Raw genomic sequence first — 24,311 nt, forward strand, 5'->3', positions numbered from 1 at the left:
AGTGCACAAGTTCTGATATAATGAAGAGGATTTTGATGTGTTAAGACTGAAGATCTAACAGCGGTAAACTAGTAATTTTTTTACATAGATGGGGTAAACTAGTAATTAGCAAGCAAGAGTCAAGAGACACACAAAAACGCACCGTTTCATGAAATTCGTTTATATAACGAGAGGCTGCCAAAAGTTCTAAAGAGTAAGTTCGAGAGCAAGACGTGGTGCCCTAATCAGCTGGAGAGATTCACAACTTGTTACCGACTCACCGGTGAGTCTTGTATGTTCTTGCTTTTGTAATTGTTTCAGATCTGTTTTTATCTTTTCTGGGTTTTATTGGATTGCGTCAATAAATCAACGTATAGCCGAAACTGATTGAAATTGAATTAACGAAGATTCGATGGAAAGACATTTGCTTGTTGTGCCTTTGGATTGAGACATGGGGTTATGAAATTGATCAGTTAGTTGATCACAAACATCTGTGTTTTTCGATTGGGGTGTTCATCGATTTGGCAATCCGAAGGGCCTTCACGTGATTGTGTTTTGTCCTGTATAATTTCTTTTTATCTGTTAGAAGTCACTCATTTTAATGATTATTTTGAATCAAATGCCACAGAATTTTCCAAGTTATGAATCCTTAATGGGGGGTCTTGATTTTTGGGAGAATATGTTGTTTTCCTTGGTCTCAAAACATACATAAAATGTTGAAACTGGTGTGCCTGCAACTTTCTAGAAGCATCAGACACCATGTTTGTCTGATATGTGAGCGTATGGAGACTCTTGACAGTCTTGGTGGAGCAGGAATGCAACATTTGCAGCTGTTATTTTCATTGTTCTCTTTTGTCAATTCGTGTTATTAATCTGTGGGGTGTAGGTTAGATAGTTACATCCTAACTGGGACTTGGAAGTTTGATTCTCATTTTTCGATTATATATTCAGATGACTGATGCTACTCTTTTGAGGGTTCCTGTACTTGTCAGTTTTCTTACCCCCTCTGCCCCCTAAAGTAAAACAATTCCCAATTAAATTTTTTGGTTTGCTCCCATTATAAACCAATACGGAGCATTCTAATTGAAATGAATAATGCCGCATCTTTCTCTACTGAAGTTTATATGGGAAAGAACTAGGCTGACATCTAGCTGTTAGCAAAATTGAAGATTCAACCTCCCATGCCAATATGTATGTGGTCTGTCATTCTTCAGTCTTCTCCCTTCCTTCCTTTTGCTGTTCGGATTGAGTGGGCTGTTTTGCAAATTTTTAGGTGAATGCATGTCGCGGCCTGCAGGGTTTTCAGATACTTACTTTGATATTCTTGCTTCCTTTGATATACTTTCTTTCCTTTTGGTAATCTCCTGTATCAATCCTGTGTATCAAGCAAATTTATTTCATCCCTGTGAAGTATAGGTTGGTTACATTTACTCCTTCTTGCAACATACATCACAGAGAAACTTTTTTTGTGATTTGACACCAATAGCTTCCAAAAGGAAAAAAGAAGTTTTGCGAATGAGTAAGTTGACTAAGTTGCAATAGTAGGGTTTAATGTGTAATTGGGTTATTTGTCAAATTTCAGTTTCGGCATGGCAGCAAAGATCACAGCGGCTTTGGCTGGATCATTTGTAATTGCATATGTATGTGACCGAATTATTTCTGACGACAAGATATTTGGAGGCAAGTTCTAAACTTACAGTTTGTGTTCTCGACACTTTACTGCAATCTGCTGTGAATTTAACATTGATTGCTGCTTTATTTTATTTATCCTTTTGTATCCAGGTACTACTCCAAAAACTGTTTCTAAGGAATGGTGGGAAGAAACTGAGAAGAAATTCCAGGCATGGCCTCGTACTGCTGGACCACCAGTGGTCATGAATCCCATCAGTCGACAGAATTTTATTGTCAAGACACGCCCAGAAGATTGAAGAGCAGTTTGATCCTGTTTGCCGTTGGTTTCGTTTGTTTTGTTCTTCCCGATAAATTGATAATATGTTTAATGCCAAATAATGTGTAGTGACTGAGGCTTTGATGCTTGAAGATACGGCCACTATTAGTTCAGATGAATGTACATCTGTGCTCGTCTTATTTGTGTACTGCTTTCTTGCCATGCATTTTCTGTTTGATTGTTCTCTTGAGGAAGTTCAGTCATGATATTTATTGTAATACCTTTTTCCTTTTGGATTGGCTTTTGACTAGCAATTTCTAGTTTAATTGATATTTACCACCTTTTTAAGGTGCAGGGAGTTTGGAGTTTGTTACTATGTGAGAGTCTTGCGTGTCATTCGTTGTTTAAATGTGCCAGGGGAAAATGTTGAGGGCCTCTTATCATTCGATGTTTAAGTTTGTGAGGGGCACATAAAATGTGCTGTCTTGACGTTCTTGGGGATAAGCTTCTAATTTTGATATGTATGATGTATGCGCTATTGACGTCTATGATGATAGCAATGAATGGAGAAAGTGAATGCACATGGTGGATGTGGATTATTATTAATGTTCTCATAAATTCATTCATGTAGTCGATTCTAAACTTTTGAGATAAAGATTTTGATGATGATGATGATGCGTTATTGATGTTAGGTATTTACATCAGTTGTTAGATTTTTTTTACGCTAGCGTAACTGTTAGAGATTATGTTAGCATAATGGCTCCACCAAACAGAGTCAAGTATGTGATTTGTTAGAGATTATGTTAGCATAATGGCTCCACCAAACAGAGTCAAGTATGTGATTTGGCTTCCGTAATCCTTAACCCTCAATTGATTTTTTTTTTTTTTTCAACCCTCAATTGATTGAAAGGGCTCCTTGACCCTCTTTAGTAGACAACCATCATGACTCTTGTATCATGGTTTGGGGGCATCAACCATAAAGGATTCAAATATTTTTTTCCCCCTCTTCATATAGGTTTCAAATATACTTGAATTATTGTAGTTCCAAGTACACAAATTAGAATAAGTGGGGAATCTAATTTCAATGAGGGGCTAGTAGGTTAAAGGGAGTGTGACAAACTAATATTTCATATCGGATTTGACATAACTCAATCAAGTGATATAAATAAGTAAAGGTCTTGCACCTCTCACACAAAGACGTGATTTCTAGGCCTAAGAATCAATAGCGATTACCATGAAGAATAAATCTCTATGAGTCCAAAACGTACAATATCTTAATGTGTTTGGTTGTACTTAACTAAAGCAATTCCATCTAATTAATATCATCAACATCCTTGTCTTTCTTGGATTTTCTTGTCTTGTAGACTTTGCACAGCACCCATTCGTCCAACTAAACCACAATTACAAACAAAACAAAAACATTATTTGCATATATACTAATAATTAAATGCGAAATAATGAAATATTAACAATTAAAGAGACTGGAATTTCATTCTACTTACCTTCATGGGATCATCATCTGTGCTATTTCTCTACACTTGTTCATTAAGTGTATATTCACACATTTTCCAGTCTGTTCTTGTACCAGCTTTACTTTTCCCTTCATAATAATCCAACGATCTCCTAAACCCTATCACTGAATCTTTGCCGGGGTTTTTAATCTCGGCATTGACACCGGTAGGTTTCCAACTTCCATTCTCTCCGACGGCTCGGTCCGGCCGGCTTCCATTCAGGTATTTCCTATTTCTTGGGGAGAAAAAGTACCAACATGCCTCCCTCTCCCTCGCGAATGTATCTGATTATCATCAATCAATTAATCACATTCAAATTTTCATATCATTTGTCACAAAACTCACCATATTTACGTACATACAAAAGAAGCAACACAGTTATTGTTTATATATATATATATATGAGGATATATTTGGCATGATCTATACATCAGAAGGAAAATTTATTTATCATGTAATAACTAATAAAGATAATTATATAGAATTTAATCAAAGCCACTACTAGCTGTATAGACTAAATTTAAGAAGTGCAATATTATAGAAAACATCTCTATAAGAAAGGAATGGAATACATATTAAATATTCATAAATTATTACTTGCACTAAATCAATAACATAATTATAGGATTTAACCTATCAAGACAACAATTTATCAATAAAATTTTCTCTAATTTATCAAAAAAAAAATTGCGGTAGGTGCTGTTTTTCATGTTTGGGGACTTGGAAAATCATCTGGGTTCAATATTTTGTTTTGTCTTCTAATTCTTCATCAATAAAATTTTATCTGGTTCATCAAAACGAAAATATCAACAACAAAAATTATAATTCCAAAAAAAAAAAACTAGGAAGAAAAAGAAGAAGGAATTGGATAATTACCAGCGAGTACTTGAGGGTGGTATTCACAGAGCTTAACATCACAAATTATAGGAAAGAAATATTGGTCGTAAACCTTTCTCTTCAAATAATACAGAATCAATTCAGTATCCGTAGGGCAAAACCGATAAGCTGGAGAAAACTGCCTCTATGATGCCATTTTTTCATATCTCCCTCTGGGTCGTTAATATGAAGGAAGAAGTCATTGGTATAAGAATTACCTTCCGTAACAAAATTATTATAGTCATAACAAATTTATTCCGTGTAATTCATATTACTCAGAACAAGCTGGTTATTACTGTAGCTGTCGCTATACCATCACCACCATTAACATGGTTGTTGTTCACAATTTCCCCAAGTTCCCAATTGATGTCCTCCATAATAATAATTTGTTAAATTATTGAAGCTGAGAGAAAGAAAGAGGATTAAGGCAATGTAGGTGTTATGTATGAGTAGGAGAGAGATTTACTAATTCTAATATGTTTGTAATTCCTTAAAGTAAGGAAGTTTACATTAAAATAATAAGAAAATAAGATACGTTGGGTATCAAAAATAATTAATTAATGACTGATTTTGTTATAAAAAAAGGGCAATAAATTGTGAATTTATTTTTTAAAGCGGATGCACTAGCGAAAGGGTTTGGCGCACGTAAGTGTAAAGTGCATCAAACTAACAGCCTGTGCGTAATTTTGTTTTGTGGACCATTTGTTTTTAATTTTTTTAAAAATAATAAATGTAAACAGTGATTTTAATCGTTAGATCTTAAATTTATTATAAAAATTACAGGAAATTAAAAAAAAATGTTATTTGTAATTCATCCGACCGTTCATCTTATTTAGTATCTTTTTCTTGATAAATTTAATTAATTTTCAACAAAAAAATACATGATCACATCCACTTTTGCAGTTTGCTTGAGTGGAATTTAAGACAGGCTGGTTCAAGTGCGAAAAAAAAGCAAGTTTACATTTGTGTATGTTGGTTTTTATCTTACTAGAATTATCTTAGCTTAAAAAAATTTTAAAAAAAATTAAAGAATATTGTGGGTCTAGTCCCTGGGTGATCCTTACAGTCACAGAGATTCTATTGTATTTCTTCGGTAAGACTTAAGAGGATATTGTGACTTTATTAATGAATGTTGTGTTGAATTATAGTTGAGTAATAGTCTATTAATTTGTAGCCATTTGTTGCTATTTCTCTTTGTTTTGTGGTGAACTTTTGATTTTGATATCAACTAGTAATTGCGTTTATAGCAATGCTTTTGGAGTTGTATGTATGTATGTTGTAAATGCTTCTGTTTGTTCATGGAGCACATAAAGTGTTCGACAAAATGCCTCACTCAATCCTCTGCATGATTTACTATACATGTAGATATTTAGATGTCAAAAACATGATTTTGAGTAATGACATGCATGGTTTTTACTTGAAAGTTGAATTTAGGCAAGGTTTTTGGCATTTCTTTTCACCGGTCATTTTACAGATCCACGGAATGGGGCACTGGCACATGCCTTAACAATTAAAGTCAAAGCCTGTACGAAACTTGTACATCTTTGGTTCTTGGATTTTGATCAAATCTTCCCAGGTCCACACACCCACCCACCCTGACCCATATATATTTATATTTATATATATATATGTAAAGCAAAAGGCATGTGATACAGTGATAGCATGTGATTAATGACATGGGTTTTGCTTGAAACTTGAATTTTGAGATGCCAAGATTAGACAGCAAATCACGGCAGCTTATGGGAGAGTCCTGTGGGGTCACAACACCTACAATTATGGCGAAATGTGGAAATTCGAGAGAAAATATAAACCATCATGTAGACAAACAGACACATCTCGAGCGCCTTAGGTGGTGTTGATGCCCACTTTAACATGGGTCCGTCCTTATCTTCTCTCTTTTACCAACTTTTGTGTCTAAAAGACCAAAATTCTAAACACAATATTGATTTCTCGGCATCTGCTCTGGAACCCACCAGAGGTTTTTCTCCCACTTTCCTATATTTATAGTCCTTCTAGTTGCTTCTTTCAGTACAGCTATCCACAAATGGCTCTGATTCTCTCTCTTTGCTTCTTATTCTTTATCTCCCTCTGCAATGCCTCACCTTATGCTCCTCCTCCAAAGTTTCTTGAAAGTAAGTAACCTCCACTTCTTGGCTTTTTTATGTCTCTGATGCATTTTACTGTATTAGTTTTGTATATGATTAAATGTTGACTACTGATTTTTGTAGAGTTATCTGGACAAAACCCAACTCAACATACTTTGTGTGTATCATAGTATGTATATAATGTTGGTTCATTTTTCAGGACTTTTTGATAATGGTGACTTTGAGATACCACCCAAGCCATCAGATCTCAAGAAAAGAGTGATCGTAGGAAAATACTCGCTACCCAAGTGGGAAATCAATGGTTTGGTGGAGTATGTCTCAGGTGGGCCACAACCAGGTGGGTTCTATTTTGCTATTCCTCGTGGGGTCCACGCAGCCAGGCTAGGTAATGAGGCCTCCATCTCTCAAACCCTGACTGGTCTCAAACCGGGCTCCATCTATTCCATAACATTTGGTGCTACGAGGACTTGTGCTCAAGATGAGGTGATCAGGATCTTAGTCTCTGGTCAGTCCTTTGATGTCCCAGTCCAGACTCTCTTCAGCAGTGATGGTGGTGATACCTATGCTGTAGCTTTTAAGGCAGCTTCTAGTGTTGTGCAGGTCACATTCCACAATCCTGGTGTTCAAGAGGACCCCACTTGTGGACCCCTTGTTGATGCTGTTGCAATCAAGGAGATGCTGCCTCTCAAGTATACTCCTGGTATGGTGTTACATTATTCTCCTCATTTTGAATTTAGGATTACCCTCCCTCACTGCCCTACCTGAGTCTTGGAGGCCTTGGGACGCACTCTAATAAAGAGGTTCCCTTGAAAAGAAAAATTAAATATCGTATGTAACTCAAATGGATTTGAGCTATTATAACATTGGTATGGGGCCTTGGGAATTTAGGGGCCTAGGCAGTGGCCTATGTCCCTCACCCCAATGATGCCCCTAACTACCCTAGAACAGCTGGCAAGCTGCCCTATTCCCCTATTTAGATTCTTTGAAAAAAATAAAAAGATGGTAAATCTTGTTGGGTAGTTGTTTCAGTTAGAAATTAACAAAAATAGAGTTATAATTAATTTTATTTATTTATTTAATGCAGGGAACTTAGTGAAGAATGGTGACTATGAAATTGGTCCTCACACATTCAAGAACTTCTCAACTGGAGTCCTCCTCCCTCCAAAGCTACAAGACCTAATTTCACCACTCCCTGGCTGGATAATAGAGTCACTCAAACCTGTAAAGTACATTGACAAGAAGCACTTCCATGTCCCCTCCAAATTCTATGCCATTGAACTTGTTGCAGGGAGAGAAAGTGCCATTGCCCAAATCATTAGAACAGTTGCTAACAACTCCTACATTCTCACATTTACCATTGGCGATGCAAAGAACGGTTGCCATGGATCGATGATGGTTGAAGCATTCGCCGGTAAGGAAACCCTAAAAGTGCCCTATACTTCACAGGGGAAGGGTGGATCTAAGATTGCAAGTCTCAAGTTCCAGGCTGTTTCTTATAGGACAAGAATAACATTTTACAGTCCTTACTACCATACCAAGTTGCATGATTATGGCCACATGTGTGGCCCTGTTTTGGATAATGTTAGGGTTTCCCCTGTTTCATGATGATTATAGTGGTATGCTACAAGGTTTGATGATTGATTAGATTGAGTTAATTTAAAGAGGGTTTTTGGTTTTCAATGGTCAATGAAGAAAAGTTCGTAATAATATAATGGTGGCTACCTAATTGTTTGATGGATATTTTTCTTTACGGTATATGATATTGTTTTACATCATTGTCATAATGGTATTAGCTTATTTAATGATCTAAATTTCAAGATATGTGGAGGGTCATCATCATCTGGAGTTGGCTCCCTTATGAGATTTTTCAACATACTAATAATGATTAACATATGTTGGGCAAACTCATGAAAAAAATTCATATGTAAACTCATGTTATCGGAAAATATTGATCCCTAGTGAAACTGTGGGAAAATATTTTTTTCATATGTGAACTCATGTTATCGGAAAATATTGATCCCGAGTAGGACTCGAAAAAAAAAATCAAAAATGAATTGAAGGAGGGGTTGAATGATTATTCCAATAAATACATTAAAAAGTTAAAACACAACCAAACTTAAAAGATCAAAAATATTTCCTCTGTTTTTGTCTTTTTGACATGTAATGTAAGGCCTAGAGCCTACTTGGTACTTACCATCTCCTGTAAAAATAAAATTAAATCTCTAAATCAATTTATGAACGGATTACACCTTAAGAAGATGCACTCTACCACACAGAAACCGTGCGCTATAGATTATTTGTACACCTCAAGTATGAGTCTTGGTCATCTCGCCTAAACCAGAGAGCACAAGTCTTCCTTTCATCTAAATTTCGCTTCATTGACAATCGGACTGAGCAACCAGTTTCACTGATCGACAAATAATGGCGGCGGGGGTGGAGGCGGAGATAGTGAAGGCCCGGACGGACAACAGGGAGTACCGGAGTATTGTTCTCGGGAATTCTCTCGAGGTCCTCCTCATCAGCGATCCGGAAACCGATAAGGTACGGTTTCAACTGCATCGCCTTCTCTCAGTTATTCAATAATTGGTTAGTTTACCATCAAAATTGATCTCCTCTGTTGTTTTATTTGTGGTTTTTGTTTTTGTTTGTTTGTTTACAGTGTGCAGCTTCCATGAGTGTGAGTGTTGGATCATTCAGCGATCCTGTTGGCCTCGAGGGGCTCGCACATTTCCTTGGTAACGATCTATTTAGTTACTTATGTCCATGTTTCGAATATGCTTCATTTTGGATGAGAAAATGTGAAGCTATCTCTACCTTGAAAATTGATTCAAACTTGTCTGAGTGTTATTCTAATTTGTTAATTTGTTTTATCGTTGTGGTATGGTTTTTTTTGCCCTGAAATATGATTGGTGTTAGCTGTAAGAATTTATGGTTTGCTGTAATGGACGAATTGAATGAGTTTCTTTTCAAGGATATGAATTTATTCTTTAGTTTCTTCTCCTCTCCAATGCAGAGCATATGCTGTTTTATGCAAGTGAGAAATATCCATTAGAGGATAGCTACTCAAAGTACATTACAGAGGTAACTACCTTACAACTTGTGGAGATTTCTTAATTTATCATCTGAATTCATGAAATATATCCATGATTGTGCTATGAGGAACTTAAGATCACATATTAAGTGGCAAAGCTGATTCAAATAATCTAGCGATCGAGTGATGACTTCTCAAGGCACACAATTAATATCACCCAATTTTATTATAATAAAATGAGATACTAAATTACATGCCAATAATAGTAAAGAGTAGATTTCTGTGAACCTTTGTGCATGCTTGACAGACGGTACATGTTTGGACATGAATATATGTGTTGAACATGGAAGAAGTTCTGAAACATATAATAATTATCAGCTTTTGTTTTAGAACACAGTTGAGATTATTTGCTAATTAAATTATGTTTTTATGCGATTTTCTTCCTGATACTTAGCATGGAGGGAGCACCAATGCTTTTACAACTTCAGAGAACACCAATTACTTCTTTGATGTCAACACTGATTGTTTTGATGAGGCTTTGGACAGGTAGGTGCTGAATTTCTTTTTTGTTAACCATTGATAGTTTTAGAAAAGGGAAGTGAGCCAGGTTGTTGCCTACGATGGTGTTCAGATTTGCGCAGTTCTTTATTAAACCTTTGATGTCGGCTGATGCCACCACGAGGGAAATCAAAGCTGTTGATTCTGGTTAGCCATTAATTTCTGTAGCTAATTTAATACTTGTCTGTTTTTACTGAATTATTATTAATGATAAGTTCTTTCTGTTTCCCCTTCACAGAGAATCAGAAGAACTTGTTGTCTGATGCTTGGCGTATGCATCAGGTTTTGTTTGCTGCACTTGCAAACTTATCTCCTACCATATAATCATTGCATAAATGGTCTTTAACTTCTACAGATTCCTTAAGAATGGAATTTAGGGTGAATATTTGATGATAAGATTTTCGATGATTGGTTAACATTATGAGTATACTGTATACATATTGTGATTATCTTGAGGCTGGTAGAGCAGAATGAAAGTGGAAATAGATGGTTACTATCAAGGCATTTTAGAACGCTTTTTAGAATTCTCAATTATTTTCGTCACTGAGATTTTTGTTTTCAAAGCCAGTGACATCTTAGCTTGACAGATTATGAGTTGGCATGAATTTACTGTAGTATAATATCTGGGATGCGTTTCAGATTCTCAAGTTATTTCGGCCATCCGTAATTTTGAGGAATGCTTTCTATGTTGCAATATATGTTGTGATTTATGACCTACAAGGTCAGTACATTACCCATCGTGTCCTTTCTTAGCGAAAAACATTGGGAACTATAGAAAGGTATTTAAGCTATTATTTTGTCATCAGTGAATCAGATTTCGGGTCGTTTTAGGGAATGATTGATTTTGCTGTATATGACTAAAAATTCATACCGAATAAATGGTGCTTAAATTAACAATTTCAAATGATTTGATTTAAGTTGATAAATCATATTGGTATGTACTTTATGTTAATATTGCACCATTTTCATGTTGATTAACTATGAACCATATAGCTTATCCTCTAATATGTTTGATACTGGTGCTTCTATGAGTGATGTGCTTCTAACTGTTTTTTCCATGTAATGTGTACAGCTTCAGAAACATTTAAGCGATGAAGGGCATCCATATCATAAGTTTAGTACAGGTCAGCATCTTTTATCCATGCTAGCTTAATAGTTGCGCGCAAGACGATGCGAAAAAATAATAATAGAGTATCAATACACTCTACGATACACGATTGAACAGCTTTGGCTAGCTATAGTACGTGCTTGCATTTTGGATATTTGCTCGTTCTTATATTGTAATAGCCATTTGAGAGGCACTACGATCTTTATTACTTGTTCATATCGATACTTCTTTCTTAGTTGTGTCTTATCCATGTGTTTGAGAGAAAATATTGATTTTTTTTTAAAAAAATAGATGGATAGTTGTGTCTCTGTTTCTAAATTGTGCTTAATGTTGTCCAAAATATAGGGAATTGGGATACTTTGGAAGCTAAACCAAAATCCAAAAATCTGGATACAAGACACGAGCTTATTAACTTTTATGAAGAGCATTATTCTGCCAACCTCATGCATTTGGTGGTATATGCAAAAGGTTAGGAAGTAAGCTTGCAGTTCATAGTTATCACTTTGTTTCTTTTAGTTGTAATGATATTGTTTCCTTGATGTCGTATTTTCAGAAAGCCTTGATAAAATCCAAAAGCTTGTGGAGGAGAGGTTCCAGGAAATCCGAAACACTGACCGAAGTTGTTTCTACTTTCCTGGTCAGCCCTGCACATCAGAACATTTGCAGGTAGCATATACGGTTGCATTTCTTATTCTGGGTTGCCGTTTTTGCTCTGCAGATGTCTTGTTTTGGAAGTTTGATTTTGCATTGGAATATTTTGGGGAAAGGCTTTAAACATTCTAGACTTATTTCTTTTGTTCCATTTTGCATTTTACCTCAGATACTTGTGAAAGCAGTCCCTATAAAACAAGGACATAAGCTGAGAATTGTATGGCCAGTAACTCCAGGCATTATTCATTACAAGGAAGGACCATGCAGGTATCTTGGTCATCTTATTGGCCATGAAGGAGAGGGATCTTTGTTTTATGTCTTAAAAGCATTGGGTAGGTTTTCTGCATACTTAACATATTTAAGGCTAATAGTTTTCCGACAGATATCATTTGCATTCTTAAGAGTAGAACTCATAGCTGGCATATATTTCATTACTACCCCTTGAGTTGCATCATTCTACAGGTCAATAACTTCATGTGTTGTTTAATTAACATATACATTTGACACATCTTTTTGACAATTGTGCATCTTATTAGCCCATACATGCCAAGTTTGGCTTAGTGGTAAAGTTGCTTTACCACAACATCCTTTATTCCTTTTCATAAAGCCGGGATTAGGGCTGTATGCCAACCAAGACTTGTTCGAGCTAGTCGAGCTTGATAAGTCTTGGTTCGCGTTCGAGAATTCATGAGCTCTAGCTGAGGTTGAATCTAATTTAAGTTCATTTCTTTCGAGACAAATGATGTTCAGCTCGGTAGGCTTGCGAGTTGGCTCAAATATATATAATGATATTTACAAAATTATTGATATATTATATGTAATATGAAATTATGTGTATTAGTAATAAATTATGTAAAATAGTTCGAACTTGATACGTTATGGCGAGTTTACAAATCGAGCTCGAGCTTTTGAACCCATGATCGAACTGAGCTCAAGCCCACTTATGAGCTCGAGTCGAACTCTAGCCTACTGCTTTGTACTGCGAGCCAAGCTTGAACAAGCTAGTGTTTGGCTCGATTACAGCCCTAGCCAGGGTTATGGTGCATACATCAGGCCCCACCTCCATAGTGAGAGCCTTGTGCACTGGCTGTCGTTTCCTTTATGTACTTGTTATTTTGAACGATAGCTTTTCTTAATCCCTAAATGAACGATAGCAATAATCGTTTGCCTACTGATTTTGGAGGGTGGAGTTTAGAGTTTTGTCTTTCATTTGGATGCGGATGCAGATGCTGTGCTATGAGAATTCTCTTTTCTTGCACTCTCTTCATGCTTGTGTGTGTATGATAAATTATACATGTAAGTAAGTAACTATGTACATATTTATCTGCCTCATTCTTCCGTTTTCGTTTAAGGGAGCAGTAAATCCAAAAACTTTGGCTGTCTGGCTGAGTTGCTTGGCTGGGACAAGGCTCAATAAATGAAGCATATTTTATATTTGAGGATGTGTGATACATCTTTTTGAATCTATTGTAAGGTGAAGTCTTTTCAGTATATTTGAAATGTGAAGCATCTGATTTCCCTTTACTGTGGATTAAAAAAATTGCAGGATGGGCTACTTCATTGTCTGCGGGTGAAGGAGACTGGACAAAAGAGTATTCTTTTTTCAAAGTAGCAATTGATCTCACTGATGCTGGCCATGGTCAGTACATTGTTTTCTGCTCTGCTTTATGTTTGTAAAACTAACTAGAGCATTAAATTATATGTGTGAGCTACGGCAGAGGAAAGACTAGATAATAATAAAGACAACTGGTTCAAGGTGGAGGAAGTTTCAATCAAGGGTTTTGGGAAGCATTTTAGGTTGATTTGATTACGGTTTAGAGTAGGGATGCACGTGTTCTGGAAGGGAAAAGTGTTATAAAATCATGTAGGAGATCCTCTAAGAAAGAAAAAAAAAGGCTGAAAATGATGTGCGTATGTATAATGACCAGACAAAATAAGATTTTGTCCATGGGATAATTAATTGATCCTCGGAAGAAAATTTTTGCTAGACAACTAATGTAGCCAACCAAAAACATTTGGGATCAAAGCTTGCTTTTAATGTTGTTACTTTATATATGTCTGATATACTTGTAACCCATGGGTCATGGACTTAATGTCGTGTTGATGGTGCAACCTTTTGTTTATATTTCATTTGGGAAGAATCCTATGCCTGATGACTAGAATTGATGTATTCTCTAAAACAATTTTTTTTTTTCATTGACTTGCAGAGCATATGCAAGATATTGTGGGCCTGCTATTCAAATACATTCACCTTTTACAGCAGTCTGGTGTTTGCAAATGGATATTTGACGAGGTATGCAATGACATCAAATATGGTTTTGCTTAGAACATGTATACAGGTTATTGCTTATAGACTGCTGCTCCTCACCCATACACCCTCTATTTTCGAACGAGGATGTAAATTGAGATGTTTAGTTGAAGTTCTGGAATGGCAATAGTCTCTTGACAACCGCTCTTTAAGTTAATAGTTCAGAATTTAAATGCTTATCTTTTAGGAAATTTAATGTCAGTGTCACTGCTTTAGAGTGTACACATTGTTGAAAAAAAGAGAGCAGACGGAGATGGATAATGGTGGTGAGGTTACTTAGCAGGAAAATGAGAGACAAGAGACCTCTAAAATATTTAGTAGAACTTGCATTTACATAGAGATGTCCATCAGTTAACTTATTGCAGCACAAGTATGATGATTTGTTTGGTATGCAGTATGCTATAAAAAGATTGATGCAATCAAAGTCGAGTGGTTGATAGGAATGGCTATCTTGGTAGGAACAACGGCTTTACGCTCACTTAAAAACTCCTCACGCCATGTTAACTTATTGCAGTGCAATCATAATAGATTTATGGTTATTTCTTTTTTCATCTCCAATTATAGTTAGTTTTATAAATTCCAACATGCAGCAAGTTTCTCTTTCACTTTTCTTCATTGATTCTGAAACATCTTCATATGCTAATGAAGCTTTCAGCTGTTTGTGAGACCGGATTCCATTATCAAGACAAAATCCAGCCGATTGATTATGTGGTTAAAGTTTCATCAAATATGCAGGTATAGTAAAGTTTTATATTTACTTTTGTAAAAGAGGATTTCATCAATTAAGAGAGGCACCTAGGAGGTGCCCCTCAGATTCGAACAACTCCACTCAAAGAAATCAATCAATTATATCCACTAGAGTGGTAACATTATTTGTATTCTTTCTTTGATAAAGTTTTTATATGAAATTACGCTTTAGCTTGTTGAAGATGTCTATATCAAAATGAAACAGTTATGAGACAGTGAGATGCTTTGAAAAGAAACTGTCAGAGTTGCAGGAACATGATCTCATTGGGTTACGTTTAGAACTGCTAGGGAAAATTGTTTTGATGTTGGTTAAGAAGTTGAGATTGAAGAGATAAATTATGGAAGAAGGAGAAGAATTTCAATAGAAATGGAGACAACTTTAGCAATGACTAATGAAAGGCTTTAATTTCAAAATTCATTGAGTTTTAAAGCAATCTTGGACTAAAATATTTATGAAACACAAACAACTTAAAAAACCACTAATTATCTGTTTCTTTTTTTTGTTGAAAAAGATTGCTTGAGACTCTGTTTGGTAAAGACTATATATTCTATTTGGGAGGGGGGTTAGGGGGATTGTGTAAAGTTTAGTGTCTTTTATTATCTAAGAAAAAAAGGAAAAAAAATTGTGGGAAGCAAATGAAGACAGCTCCCAGACATTTTCTGCTGAAATATATACTTTTCTAATTTTTATTACAATTACTCTATGAATGTTCAATGTATTTCAGATATTGCTTATTAGCAATTCTTAAAGAAATGGAAAATAAGAAAATTATAACTAAAGTATGTATGATGTTTGTTTCTTTCAGTGGTATCCCCCAGAAGATTGGCTAGTCAGGTCATCCTTGCCTTCTAAGTACAGTCCAGACATAATTCAAACGGTGCTGGATCAGCTTATTCCAGACAGTGTCAGGTCAGCTTATAAATGCTAAGGAATATTAAAGTTGTGGTTAAAATTAGATGTTTGCATGTTCTATTACTCATGTCCTTCAGTTTGATAGTCATCTATCAAGTGCAATGATATATCATCTGGTCCTTAATTTATTATTCCATGTAGCCCCTGGAATTTGAAGTGTATAATCAGTGGATTTCTGAATTTAAACTAGAAGAAATACCAATATCATTAATCTAGTAGAAACCTATGTGGCTATCTACAGCTGATAGTGAACTTCAGCATGAATTTTTAGTAAATAATAGTTTTAGTATCATAACACTGCAAAAGCCAAAGAAAAAGTTTTATGTATCCTAGTACTTTTTAAGCATGCTATAATACCTTCCTTTACCTAAATACCTTCCAGACAGTGTCAGGTCAGCTTATAAATGCTCAGGAATATTAAAGTTGTGGTTAAAATTAGATGTTTGCATGTTCTATTACTCATGTCCTTCAGTTTGATAGTCATCTATCAAGTGCAATGATATATCATCTGGTCCTTAATTTATTATTTCATGTAGCCCCTGGAATTTGAAGTGTATAATCAGTGGATTTCTGAATTTAAACTAGAAGAAATACCAATATCATTAATCTAGTAGAAACCTATGTGGCTATGTACAGCTGATAGTGAACTTCAGTATGAATTTTAGTAAATAATAGTTTTAGTATCATAACACTGCAAAAGCCAAAGAAAAAGTTTTATGTATCCTAATACTTTTTAAGCATGCTATAATACCTTCCTTTATCTAAAATGAGCTATCCAACTATTGTTCTTCAGTCCTTCTATCTCATGCGAAGATATGCTAATGTGGTAAAGTCATGGGAATCAGTTGTGAATGCTCTTTATTTTCTTTTGATGTGTCCATCAATGCTAGGAACTCGATCACTCTGCTCGTAATTCGAATTGTACTATGTGTTGATCCTCCATTTCCCATTGAGTTATATTGATATGATTAAGTCATTGGACTTCCTCTGATAAGTTATCTTCTGTGCAGAATCTTCTGGGAGTCGCAGAAATTTAAAGGTCATACTGACATGGTTGAACCGTGGTATCAAACAGCATTTACTGTTGAAAAGCTAACTGGATCCATAATTCAGGTTTGTTGTTGGATGCTATTTTCAGATTTTTGGATGTCTTGATCATTTTCCGGAATTTGATGATTAGAAGCTCTGATTTCTGCAGATATATTGTAATTATTGTTCTTTTTGTACATTTTGACAAAATGTGATGGTTATAAGATATTGCTTTCCTCGATTGCAGGAATGGATGCTATCTGCTCCTAATGAAAAGCTGCATCTACCAGCACCTAATGTGTTCATCCCCACTGACTTGTCGCTCAAGGATGTGCAAGAGAAAGTAGGCTGAAACGTCATTACCTAGTTTCAGTTGATAATCTTCTTCAGTAAATTTTTTGTTCTCATATGATTTTCCTTCGATACAGGTCAAACACCCTGTTCTGTTACGAAAGTCTTCTTATTCTTGGCTATGGTACAAGCCAGATACTATGTTCTTTACTCCCAAGGCTTATGTAAAGATAGATTTCAACTGTCCCCATGCTAGCAGCTCTCCTGAAACAGTAGTTCTTACTGATATTTTTACGCGGTTGTTGATGGATTACTTAAATGACTATGGTAAAATTTTGGAGAAAACTGGGTTTGAATGAATGGTTGATTCAATTGCTCACAAATAATTATCTTATTTTCCTTGCTACAGCTTATTATGCTCAGGTTGCTGGTCTGTACTATGGAATCCACAACACAGATAGTGGTTTCCAGGTATATCATTGCAGTCCAACTTTTTTAGAATATGTTTTTCTAGATTTGTAGTTGCACATGGTGGAAAATTGTTGACAATGCCTGCCTAAGCTATTTATTGAAGAGAATAGACTTTTCCAACAACAGACTATTGCAAGAAATACAAAAAATCAATATTACCAAATATTTATACACTTTATTACCTGATTAGTTGTGGAATGCTTTATGGTGCTGGATGGAAATGTGAGTTCTATTGTTTTTAAACCTAATTGAGAGAATTATAATACAAAGCCTTTTTTTTTTGTATGCTACAATATTCAGATTATGATTATTTCTTAAATAAAAAAGGAAGTTGAAAGGTGGATGAACGGAGGTGGACCAAAACTTAAAAAAATTTGAAGATGTCTCTATTCACTTTTATCCTGTTTCATTTCGATATTTAACGACCTACGGAATTGCTTTCAACATTCATTAATGTGTTCTTGTCAGCTTTCCTACCTTCTTATTTGCCTTCAACATATGTTAACATGCTTTTTTCCCCACTCCCTATCCATCACAGGTGACTGTGATTGGCTATAATCACAAATTGAGGATCTTGCTGGAAACTGTTGTTGAGAAAATCGCCAACTTCAAAGTAAATCCCGATAGGTTTTCGGTGATCAAGGTAGTGGTTTATGCTTCTTATTCCTTTTTTTTTTATTTTATAAAGAATTAAGGATCTACTCTTGGTTTGTTATTCTTACTCTATGCTGTGATTTTATTTTGCTGTAATGCTTCAGTAGCTATGCAAGCTTTGTCACTTAGGCCTCAAGTTTCACTACTTTGAGGTCTATGAATAAAGATCCATCAATATACCATAAGGGCCTGATGATTTTGCCATAGCTGCTTCTCTCATCTTCTGCATAACAGCTACAGGTTTCTCAGTAGAGTTTCCCTGCGCATAAGCATCCAGCTGACACTTTAACGTGAACTCATATGCGGGAATTCCTTCTCTTTCCATTTCTTGATTTAATGCATTAATAATATCTGATTCTCTGTTTCAGAGTAAAGATTGATCAATATACCATAAGGGTCTGATGATTTTGCCATAGCCGCTTCTCTCATGTTCTGCATAACAGCTTCAGCTTTCTCAGTAAACTTTTCCTGTGCATAAGCATACAGCCAACACGTCAACGTGAACTCATCTGCAGGAATTCCCTCCCTTTCCATTTCTTGAATTAATGCATCAATGTTATCAGCTTCTATCTAGAGAATGGCTAAACATGCTAAATAAAACCAATCATGCTAAAACTTTCACATCATATCAAACGTTAATTGATGGATGTGACATATATAAAATCATTGTTATTTTTTATCATTTATTACTGGAGGATCTTCTTGACGTGATACTTTCATCTGTGTTCCTTCCTCGTTTATTTTTCCTTTCTCTGGACAAGTTTTTTGTTCTGGATTTGTTCTGTAATTGAATCCATCAAGAAAGTGGAGAGATATTTCTGTTAAAAATTTTTGTATAAATTTTTTTGACAGTTTTAATTGGCACTGTTTCTTATCAGGAAATGGTCACAAAGGATTACCAAAATTTCAAGTTCCAACAACCTTATCAGCAGGCAATGTACTACTGCTCGTTAATACTGGAGGACAACACATGGCCTTGGATGGAACAACTTGAAGTTCTTCCTTACCTTGAAGCTGAAGATCTTGCTAAGTTCGCTCCCATGATGCTCTCGAGAGCCTTCTTGGAGTGTTACATAGCAGGTCTTTTTATTTTCCAGCCTTGTGATTTAGTGTTTCTAAGATTGCAACCATTCTCTTGGTTTTGGTTTTGATGTCACCATAATCGTTTTCATCAACACATTTATCCCAAACAATGTTGGGGCCAACTACATGAATCCATATGTGAAATTGGTGGAAATCCGTGACATGGTTTTGTTGTCATTTCATTATTATTTTCTATCAGGTAATATTGAATCTGGTGAAGCAGAATCTATGATCCAGCATATTGAAGATGTTTTCTACAAAGGTCCAAACCCCATTTGCCGATCTTTATTCCCATCACAGCATTTAGCTCATCGAGTTGTTAAGCTTGAGAAGGGGATGAGTTACTTTTACCCTGCCCAAGGCTCTAATCCAACTGACGAAAACTCGGCTCTGGTCCACTATATTCAGGTCAATGCTTTTTGCGAGCAGAAGAGAAAGATACTACCTTAGTGTTTTAGTTTTCTGTGACAGAATGTATTATGTATGCTGGTTTATCCACTTATTTTTGGATGATAGAAATTGCACATAATTGTATAACATATGTCGAGCATAACTTGGAATTCTTGGTTTTCTTTAATGTATAATGTTTCAAGGTTTTATCCCTAGTATATTGCTTGACCCTTGTTATTGAATCTTTTAGGTTCATCGAGATGATTTTCTGCTGAATGTGAAACTTCAGCTTTTTGCTCTAGTTGCAAAGCAACCAGCTTTTCACCAGCTTAGATCGGTTGAGCAACTTGGATATATTACGGCACTTGTTCAAAGGTATATATATGTTGGTTCTCCCTAGATTTTTGCACCCAGCTTGGAGTGTGCTTATGTAGTTTTAACTTGGATGAAATTTGTTTTCTATTTAGGAATCATTCTGGTATTCGTGGAGCACTTTTTGTTATTCAATCCACAGTGAAGGTGAGTCATTATGCTCGTTATCTTGCCTCAACTTTGATTCTTTACACTCATCTTGTCACTCTGGACAGGATCCTGGACAAATTGATTTGAGGGTCGAGGCATTCCTCAAAATGTTTGAAAGTAAACTTTATGAGATGACCAATGATGAATTCAAGGTGAGACATCTTAGATAAGTAATATTCTTCTTTTTAACCATGCACAGTTTGTTAAGAGCTGCGTGGTGTTGAAAGAGTCAATTTGAATGATTCTGTCAGATTGAATGATTCTGTCAGATGACAGAACAATATTTGTGTTAAGATATGTTACTTTGCCATTCAACCCAATAAGTTAACTTGTTGGGGTGGGACCTTTCACATCATTTATAGATATAAGATGACAGAATAATATTTGTGTTTAGATATGTTACTTTACCATTTAACCTAATCAGTTAACTTGTTGGCCTGGGCAATCCAACGGCCTAACACATGCACAACAAACAATGTCCAACACTACGGCTACTCTCACACAAGGCCTTCTCTTGGGGCAACAACAAACACACACTAAGGCGCATACTTCGGGCAACAACAAATGGGGGTTTAAACTAGAAACTAAGGTTTGAACCCAATTCCTCCTGCTCCGTTACCATGTTAAGATTAACTACTTTGCCTTTCAACCCAATAAATTAATGTTAAGATTTGTTACTTTGCCATTCAACCCAAAGTTAACTTGTTGGGTTTGAGCATTTCGCATCATTTATGCATATTTTAGCAATCTGGAACAATTAAAATAAGAAAATTGACACTAATCACAATATTTTGAAGGATAATATTGAAGTGTTGCTAATTGGTTCTGCGAACCCAATCATGTAAATCCTGTGAATTCTTATGTACCTTAAATGATTTTGGATGGTGTTGGCTATTTGGTGGATTCAAGTCATAAGACGGTTAGTTATGGAGTATTGAATAATAATACCTTACATGTTCCTTCCTTATTAGTCTATGTTTCATAATTTACTTTTTTTTATTGCACGAACTTGTGGGTCTTTTGTTAGTTGTAGCTGGGTGTTTTCTCTACTATTCTTGTAAACAACCCATGTGTTCATCATAAGTCTTGAGGATTGAGATCTGCTCCTAAACCATAAACTAACACCTATATTGGTTCTGCTGCAGAGCAACGTGAATGCATTGATTGATATGAAACTTGAGAAGCACAAGAACTTAAAGGAAGAATCTAGATTTTACTGGCAAGAAATCACTGACGGGACCCTCAAGTTTGATAGGAGAGAATATGAGGTATGAACATTTCTCTAATTTATTTTGTATATGCAAAATTATTCTCCTTTTGGTATAGCATAATACTCCATTTATGCACTCTCAGAATTCTGATGTAGAGAGTGAAATATTTCTGCAAAATTTGACCCAATCTTACCATTTAATCTATACTAAAGCTCTATAGCATCAGGGAAAAAAAAAATTGATTTCTTGGGGATCTATTATAACAGGTGGCAGTGTTGAGGCAGCTTGCGCAACAAGAATTAATAGATTTTTTTGATGAGAATGTTAAAGTCGGTGCTCCTCGGAAGAAGACATTAAGTGTACGTGTCTATGGGACCCAGCATTTGACGGAGTATGCGTCAGATAAGAGTGCAGCAACCGATCAACAACCCAACCCAGTCCGCATAGAAGATATTTTCAGTTTCAGAAGATCCCAGTCTTTGTATGGTTCATTCAAAGGAGGGTTTGGTCAAATGAAATTATAGGAATCGGAAACTTTGAACCTCAACTTCGATTGATGAAGAAAATGCATTTTATAGTTTATGATTTCTTTCCCTTTTGACTTCATAATGTCACCAAATAAGTTTCTATACTGTAACATATATTGGATCCAAGAACTATTATGCATATGTGCAACTCCTACTGTTTCTGCATTTGTTTTGCCAACATCTATGGAAAGGCTTCTTACTGGATTCATATTATTTAGAAATGTTTTCTTTCGTATTCAACAAAATTCAATGTGATTCTTGATGGAGGCTTTTAGTTACTGACAGAAGCATCTTCTGTAACGTGACACATCTGTAAAACAAATCATGTAAAGTCTATATAAATCTTCTGTTGAGTCCCTAAATGGACTTGTGTTATTGGGTTCGCACTTCGCAGGGCAGAAGGAGTTTGGTCAAATTAGAGAAAGATCCTTGCGCTGGAAGGGTTATAGTTATTACTGTCCTCTCAAATGTCCACCCTACTTTTTTGGACAAACAACTGGAGTTGATTCATATAAAAAATACACAGCTGGAGCGGGAGTTGGAGTCTCAATGTCTCATCAATGCACTCCCCATGATCACCGGCCTTATTATGCAATTTAATACACAGCTGGTCGAGTTGATTAGATCATTAATCCAAATAAATTAATTAAAAAAACCATCGCCCTTCCTCTTATGTTCCACGCATATACTGTAGTTTCGTGAAAAACAATATAACAAGTAAATTTAACCAGTACAATCTCCCAAAACAAAAGAATGAATGCAAATCTATAGTGTTGGTACTGTGGAAAGTTATGCACTTACAGCGAAAAAATAAGCAAAAGTAAAAGAATAAATAAAAGAATTGGGCAGTATCATTATTTCAACAAATAACGTAAATCTCCAATATTACCATGTTCCATCACATTAATAATTTTGGGAAAAAATGGAAAAGAAAATCCCTCCAATAAATTTTTTGTAAAAAATAGACCTTTGTAATCAGGAAGAAATAAGAATCAATAGGATTCTTGTATCAAAAATTCCCTGTTACGCATCTCATTTAGACGACAGAGTAAAGAATAAGCTCAGCAGTGTCAATCCCCTTGGTACTGCAAGGTCCAAAACTGGTGGGCATCCGGGTCGGATCTTCAACAGCCCCAGGTGCCTTGTGGTGGAGGAGTTGGTGGTCGTCGGAGTTAGAGGGCGGATGGTAGTACAAGCGAGCGGTGTGTGGACAATGAGAATGGAATCTGGCAGCGATTCTCACTCCTGCATCCAACAACTCCAAGTACTTGCCCATATCGAAACCTCGATTATGCTTGCGGAGATCGAGATCGAAATAGAATCAAGAGAGAAGAGAGAATACAGCTTCAAAGGCCGCGTTGGGTCTCTCAGTCTCTCAGACAAGTATGAGAATTAGGGTAAGTGGAATTTCAATGGCTGAAGAGAAGGGTCAAGGCTGCTGCTTTTTATAGCATCTTTCCTGTTTTCTTGGCTACCTTTCGGTGAAAGTTCCTTTTTTCATTCGAGCCCATTTAGTTTCTCATAATTGTAATTTCCCCCGACTACAATTATATTCAATTGTTTGCTGACCATTTGTGATTTGAGGTCCAATAACATTATTTTTTAATATTGAAAAAATCATATAAATATAAGTGAACCGATTCTCATGATTTGATTGTTGTCGGGCATTAATCAATTAACGACTCCGTCAAGTTGTTCACCAGTATAATATTACTTGGTCAAGTGACTGTGTATTTGAAAATAATTTTCAATAGAAGAAAAGTAACACATGGATATCTTATACCATAATAAGATGAAATTCATTTCACCTAACAATTCTAATTTGACTCAGTAAAATTTGAATATTGTATTTCATATTAATTTTTAGTAGCACATGGACATTATTTTTAGTAACACTAAAATAATGTTACGTTAAGATTAGTTTTAATTTTTAGTGTTACGTTAAGATTAGTTTGCTATTTTACCCATGATAGGGGTTAGCTCGAATTTCCTAGACATAATGGGGAAAATATTAAAACATGCTAAAATAGAGAAAATTGGAAAATGCCAAAAGAAATGCCTGTTACGCCTGCCAAAAAAAAGGAAAAGAAATGGTCTTTTTTATTCCTAATCTGCGGTTTCAATTCGCAAGGGTCCAAAAGAAGACCACGTCAAAGCTTTTGGCTTCGCGTTAAACATTCGCCGCGTGACTTTGACGGCTCTGTCTACGATACCTAGAAATATATAATAAAAGAGGGTTTCTGGTACTCCCTAATTTAGTGAGGTTGGTGGTTGGTCAACCGCACCCACTTGCCTTGTAATTTGTAAGAGGCCAGACTTAGAAGGGAAAAAAATCCGCTAATAACGGCATGTTTTAAGCTCCTTTCCATTGAAGCAACTAGGCGTTTGAAGGATTGACCCTCTACTTGGGGAAAAAAAAAAGAATGGTTTCTATGGACCTTCTACACCAGTTGGACAC

The 24,311-nt window shown here is 35.7% G+C and overlaps 4 protein-coding genes across 6 annotated transcripts; 3 read left to right on the plus strand and 1 right to left on the minus strand.

Annotated features, from left to right (window-relative positions):
- Positions 1 to 179: 179 nt before the first annotated feature.
- On the plus strand, positions 180 to 2,225 carry LOC119988701. Of its 2 annotated transcripts, none has more exons than XM_038833843.1 (3): positions 180 to 262; positions 1,562 to 1,659; positions 1,762 to 2,187. In XM_038833843.1, the coding sequence occupies exons 2-3, from the start codon at positions 1,569 to 1,571 to the stop codon at positions 1,905 to 1,907; spliced, it is 237 nt and encodes a 78-aa protein (XP_038689771.1). In that variant the 5' UTR covers positions 180 to 262; positions 1,562 to 1,568; the 3' UTR covers positions 1,908 to 2,187. The 2 variants fall into 2 exon arrangements, with proteins under 2 accessions (XP_038689771.1, XP_038689781.1); XM_038833853.1 differs by having other exon boundaries at positions 247 to 271; positions 1,762 to 2,225.
- A 954-nt stretch (positions 2,226 to 3,179) lies between these two features.
- Positions 3,180 to 4,631, minus strand: LOC119995609 (NAC transcription factor 32-like). The gene is made up of 5 exons (XM_038842120.1): positions 4,551 to 4,631; positions 4,255 to 4,333; positions 3,505 to 3,662; positions 3,370 to 3,399; positions 3,180 to 3,257 (listed from the first exon to the last, which is right to left on the minus strand). Exons 1-5 carry the CDS (start codon positions 4,629 to 4,631, stop codon positions 3,180 to 3,182), a joined length of 426 nt encoding a protein of 141 aa, XP_038698048.1.
- A 1,596-nt stretch (positions 4,632 to 6,227) lies between these two features.
- LOC119986429 lies at positions 6,228 to 8,097 on the plus strand. Its single transcript, XM_038830991.1, has 3 exons — positions 6,228 to 6,386; positions 6,559 to 7,059; positions 7,444 to 8,097. The coding sequence occupies exons 1-3, from the start codon at positions 6,299 to 6,301 to the stop codon at positions 7,962 to 7,964; spliced, it is 1,110 nt and encodes a 369-aa protein (XP_038686919.1). The 5' UTR covers positions 6,228 to 6,298; the 3' UTR covers positions 7,965 to 8,097.
- Positions 8,098 to 8,674: 577 nt separating this feature from the next.
- LOC119991175 (insulin-degrading enzyme-like 1, peroxisomal) lies at positions 8,675 to 22,074 on the plus strand. Of its 2 annotated transcripts, XM_038837423.1 has the most exons (27): positions 8,675 to 8,900; positions 9,019 to 9,094; positions 9,373 to 9,440; positions 9,845 to 9,936; positions 10,022 to 10,095; positions 10,187 to 10,230; positions 11,021 to 11,072; positions 11,402 to 11,524; positions 11,610 to 11,722; positions 11,877 to 12,039; positions 13,254 to 13,346; positions 13,915 to 14,000; positions 14,664 to 14,750; positions 15,569 to 15,672; positions 16,686 to 16,788; positions 16,952 to 17,047; positions 17,133 to 17,322; positions 17,405 to 17,466; positions 18,005 to 18,109; positions 18,999 to 19,200; positions 19,403 to 19,611; positions 19,844 to 19,968; positions 20,061 to 20,112; positions 20,181 to 20,267; positions 21,261 to 21,383; positions 21,593 to 21,850; positions 21,905 to 22,074. In XM_038837423.1, exons 1-26 carry the CDS (start codon positions 8,781 to 8,783, stop codon positions 21,848 to 21,850), a joined length of 2,907 nt encoding a protein of 968 aa, XP_038693351.1. In that variant the 5' UTR covers positions 8,675 to 8,780; the 3' UTR covers positions 21,905 to 22,074. The 2 variants fall into 2 exon arrangements, with proteins under 2 accessions (XP_038693351.1, XP_038693358.1); XM_038837430.1 differs by lacking the exons at positions 8,675 to 8,900; positions 9,845 to 9,936 and having other exon boundaries at positions 9,050 to 9,094; positions 9,974 to 10,095; positions 21,593 to 22,074.
- The last annotated feature ends 2,237 nt before the right edge of the window (positions 22,075 to 24,311 follow it).

The sequence above is a fragment of the Tripterygium wilfordii genome, chromosome 3 (assembly GCF_013401445.1).
Source record: "Tripterygium wilfordii isolate XIE 37 chromosome 3, ASM1340144v1, whole genome shotgun sequence".
Lineage (NCBI taxonomy): Eukaryota > Viridiplantae > Streptophyta > Magnoliopsida > Celastrales > Celastraceae > Tripterygium > Tripterygium wilfordii.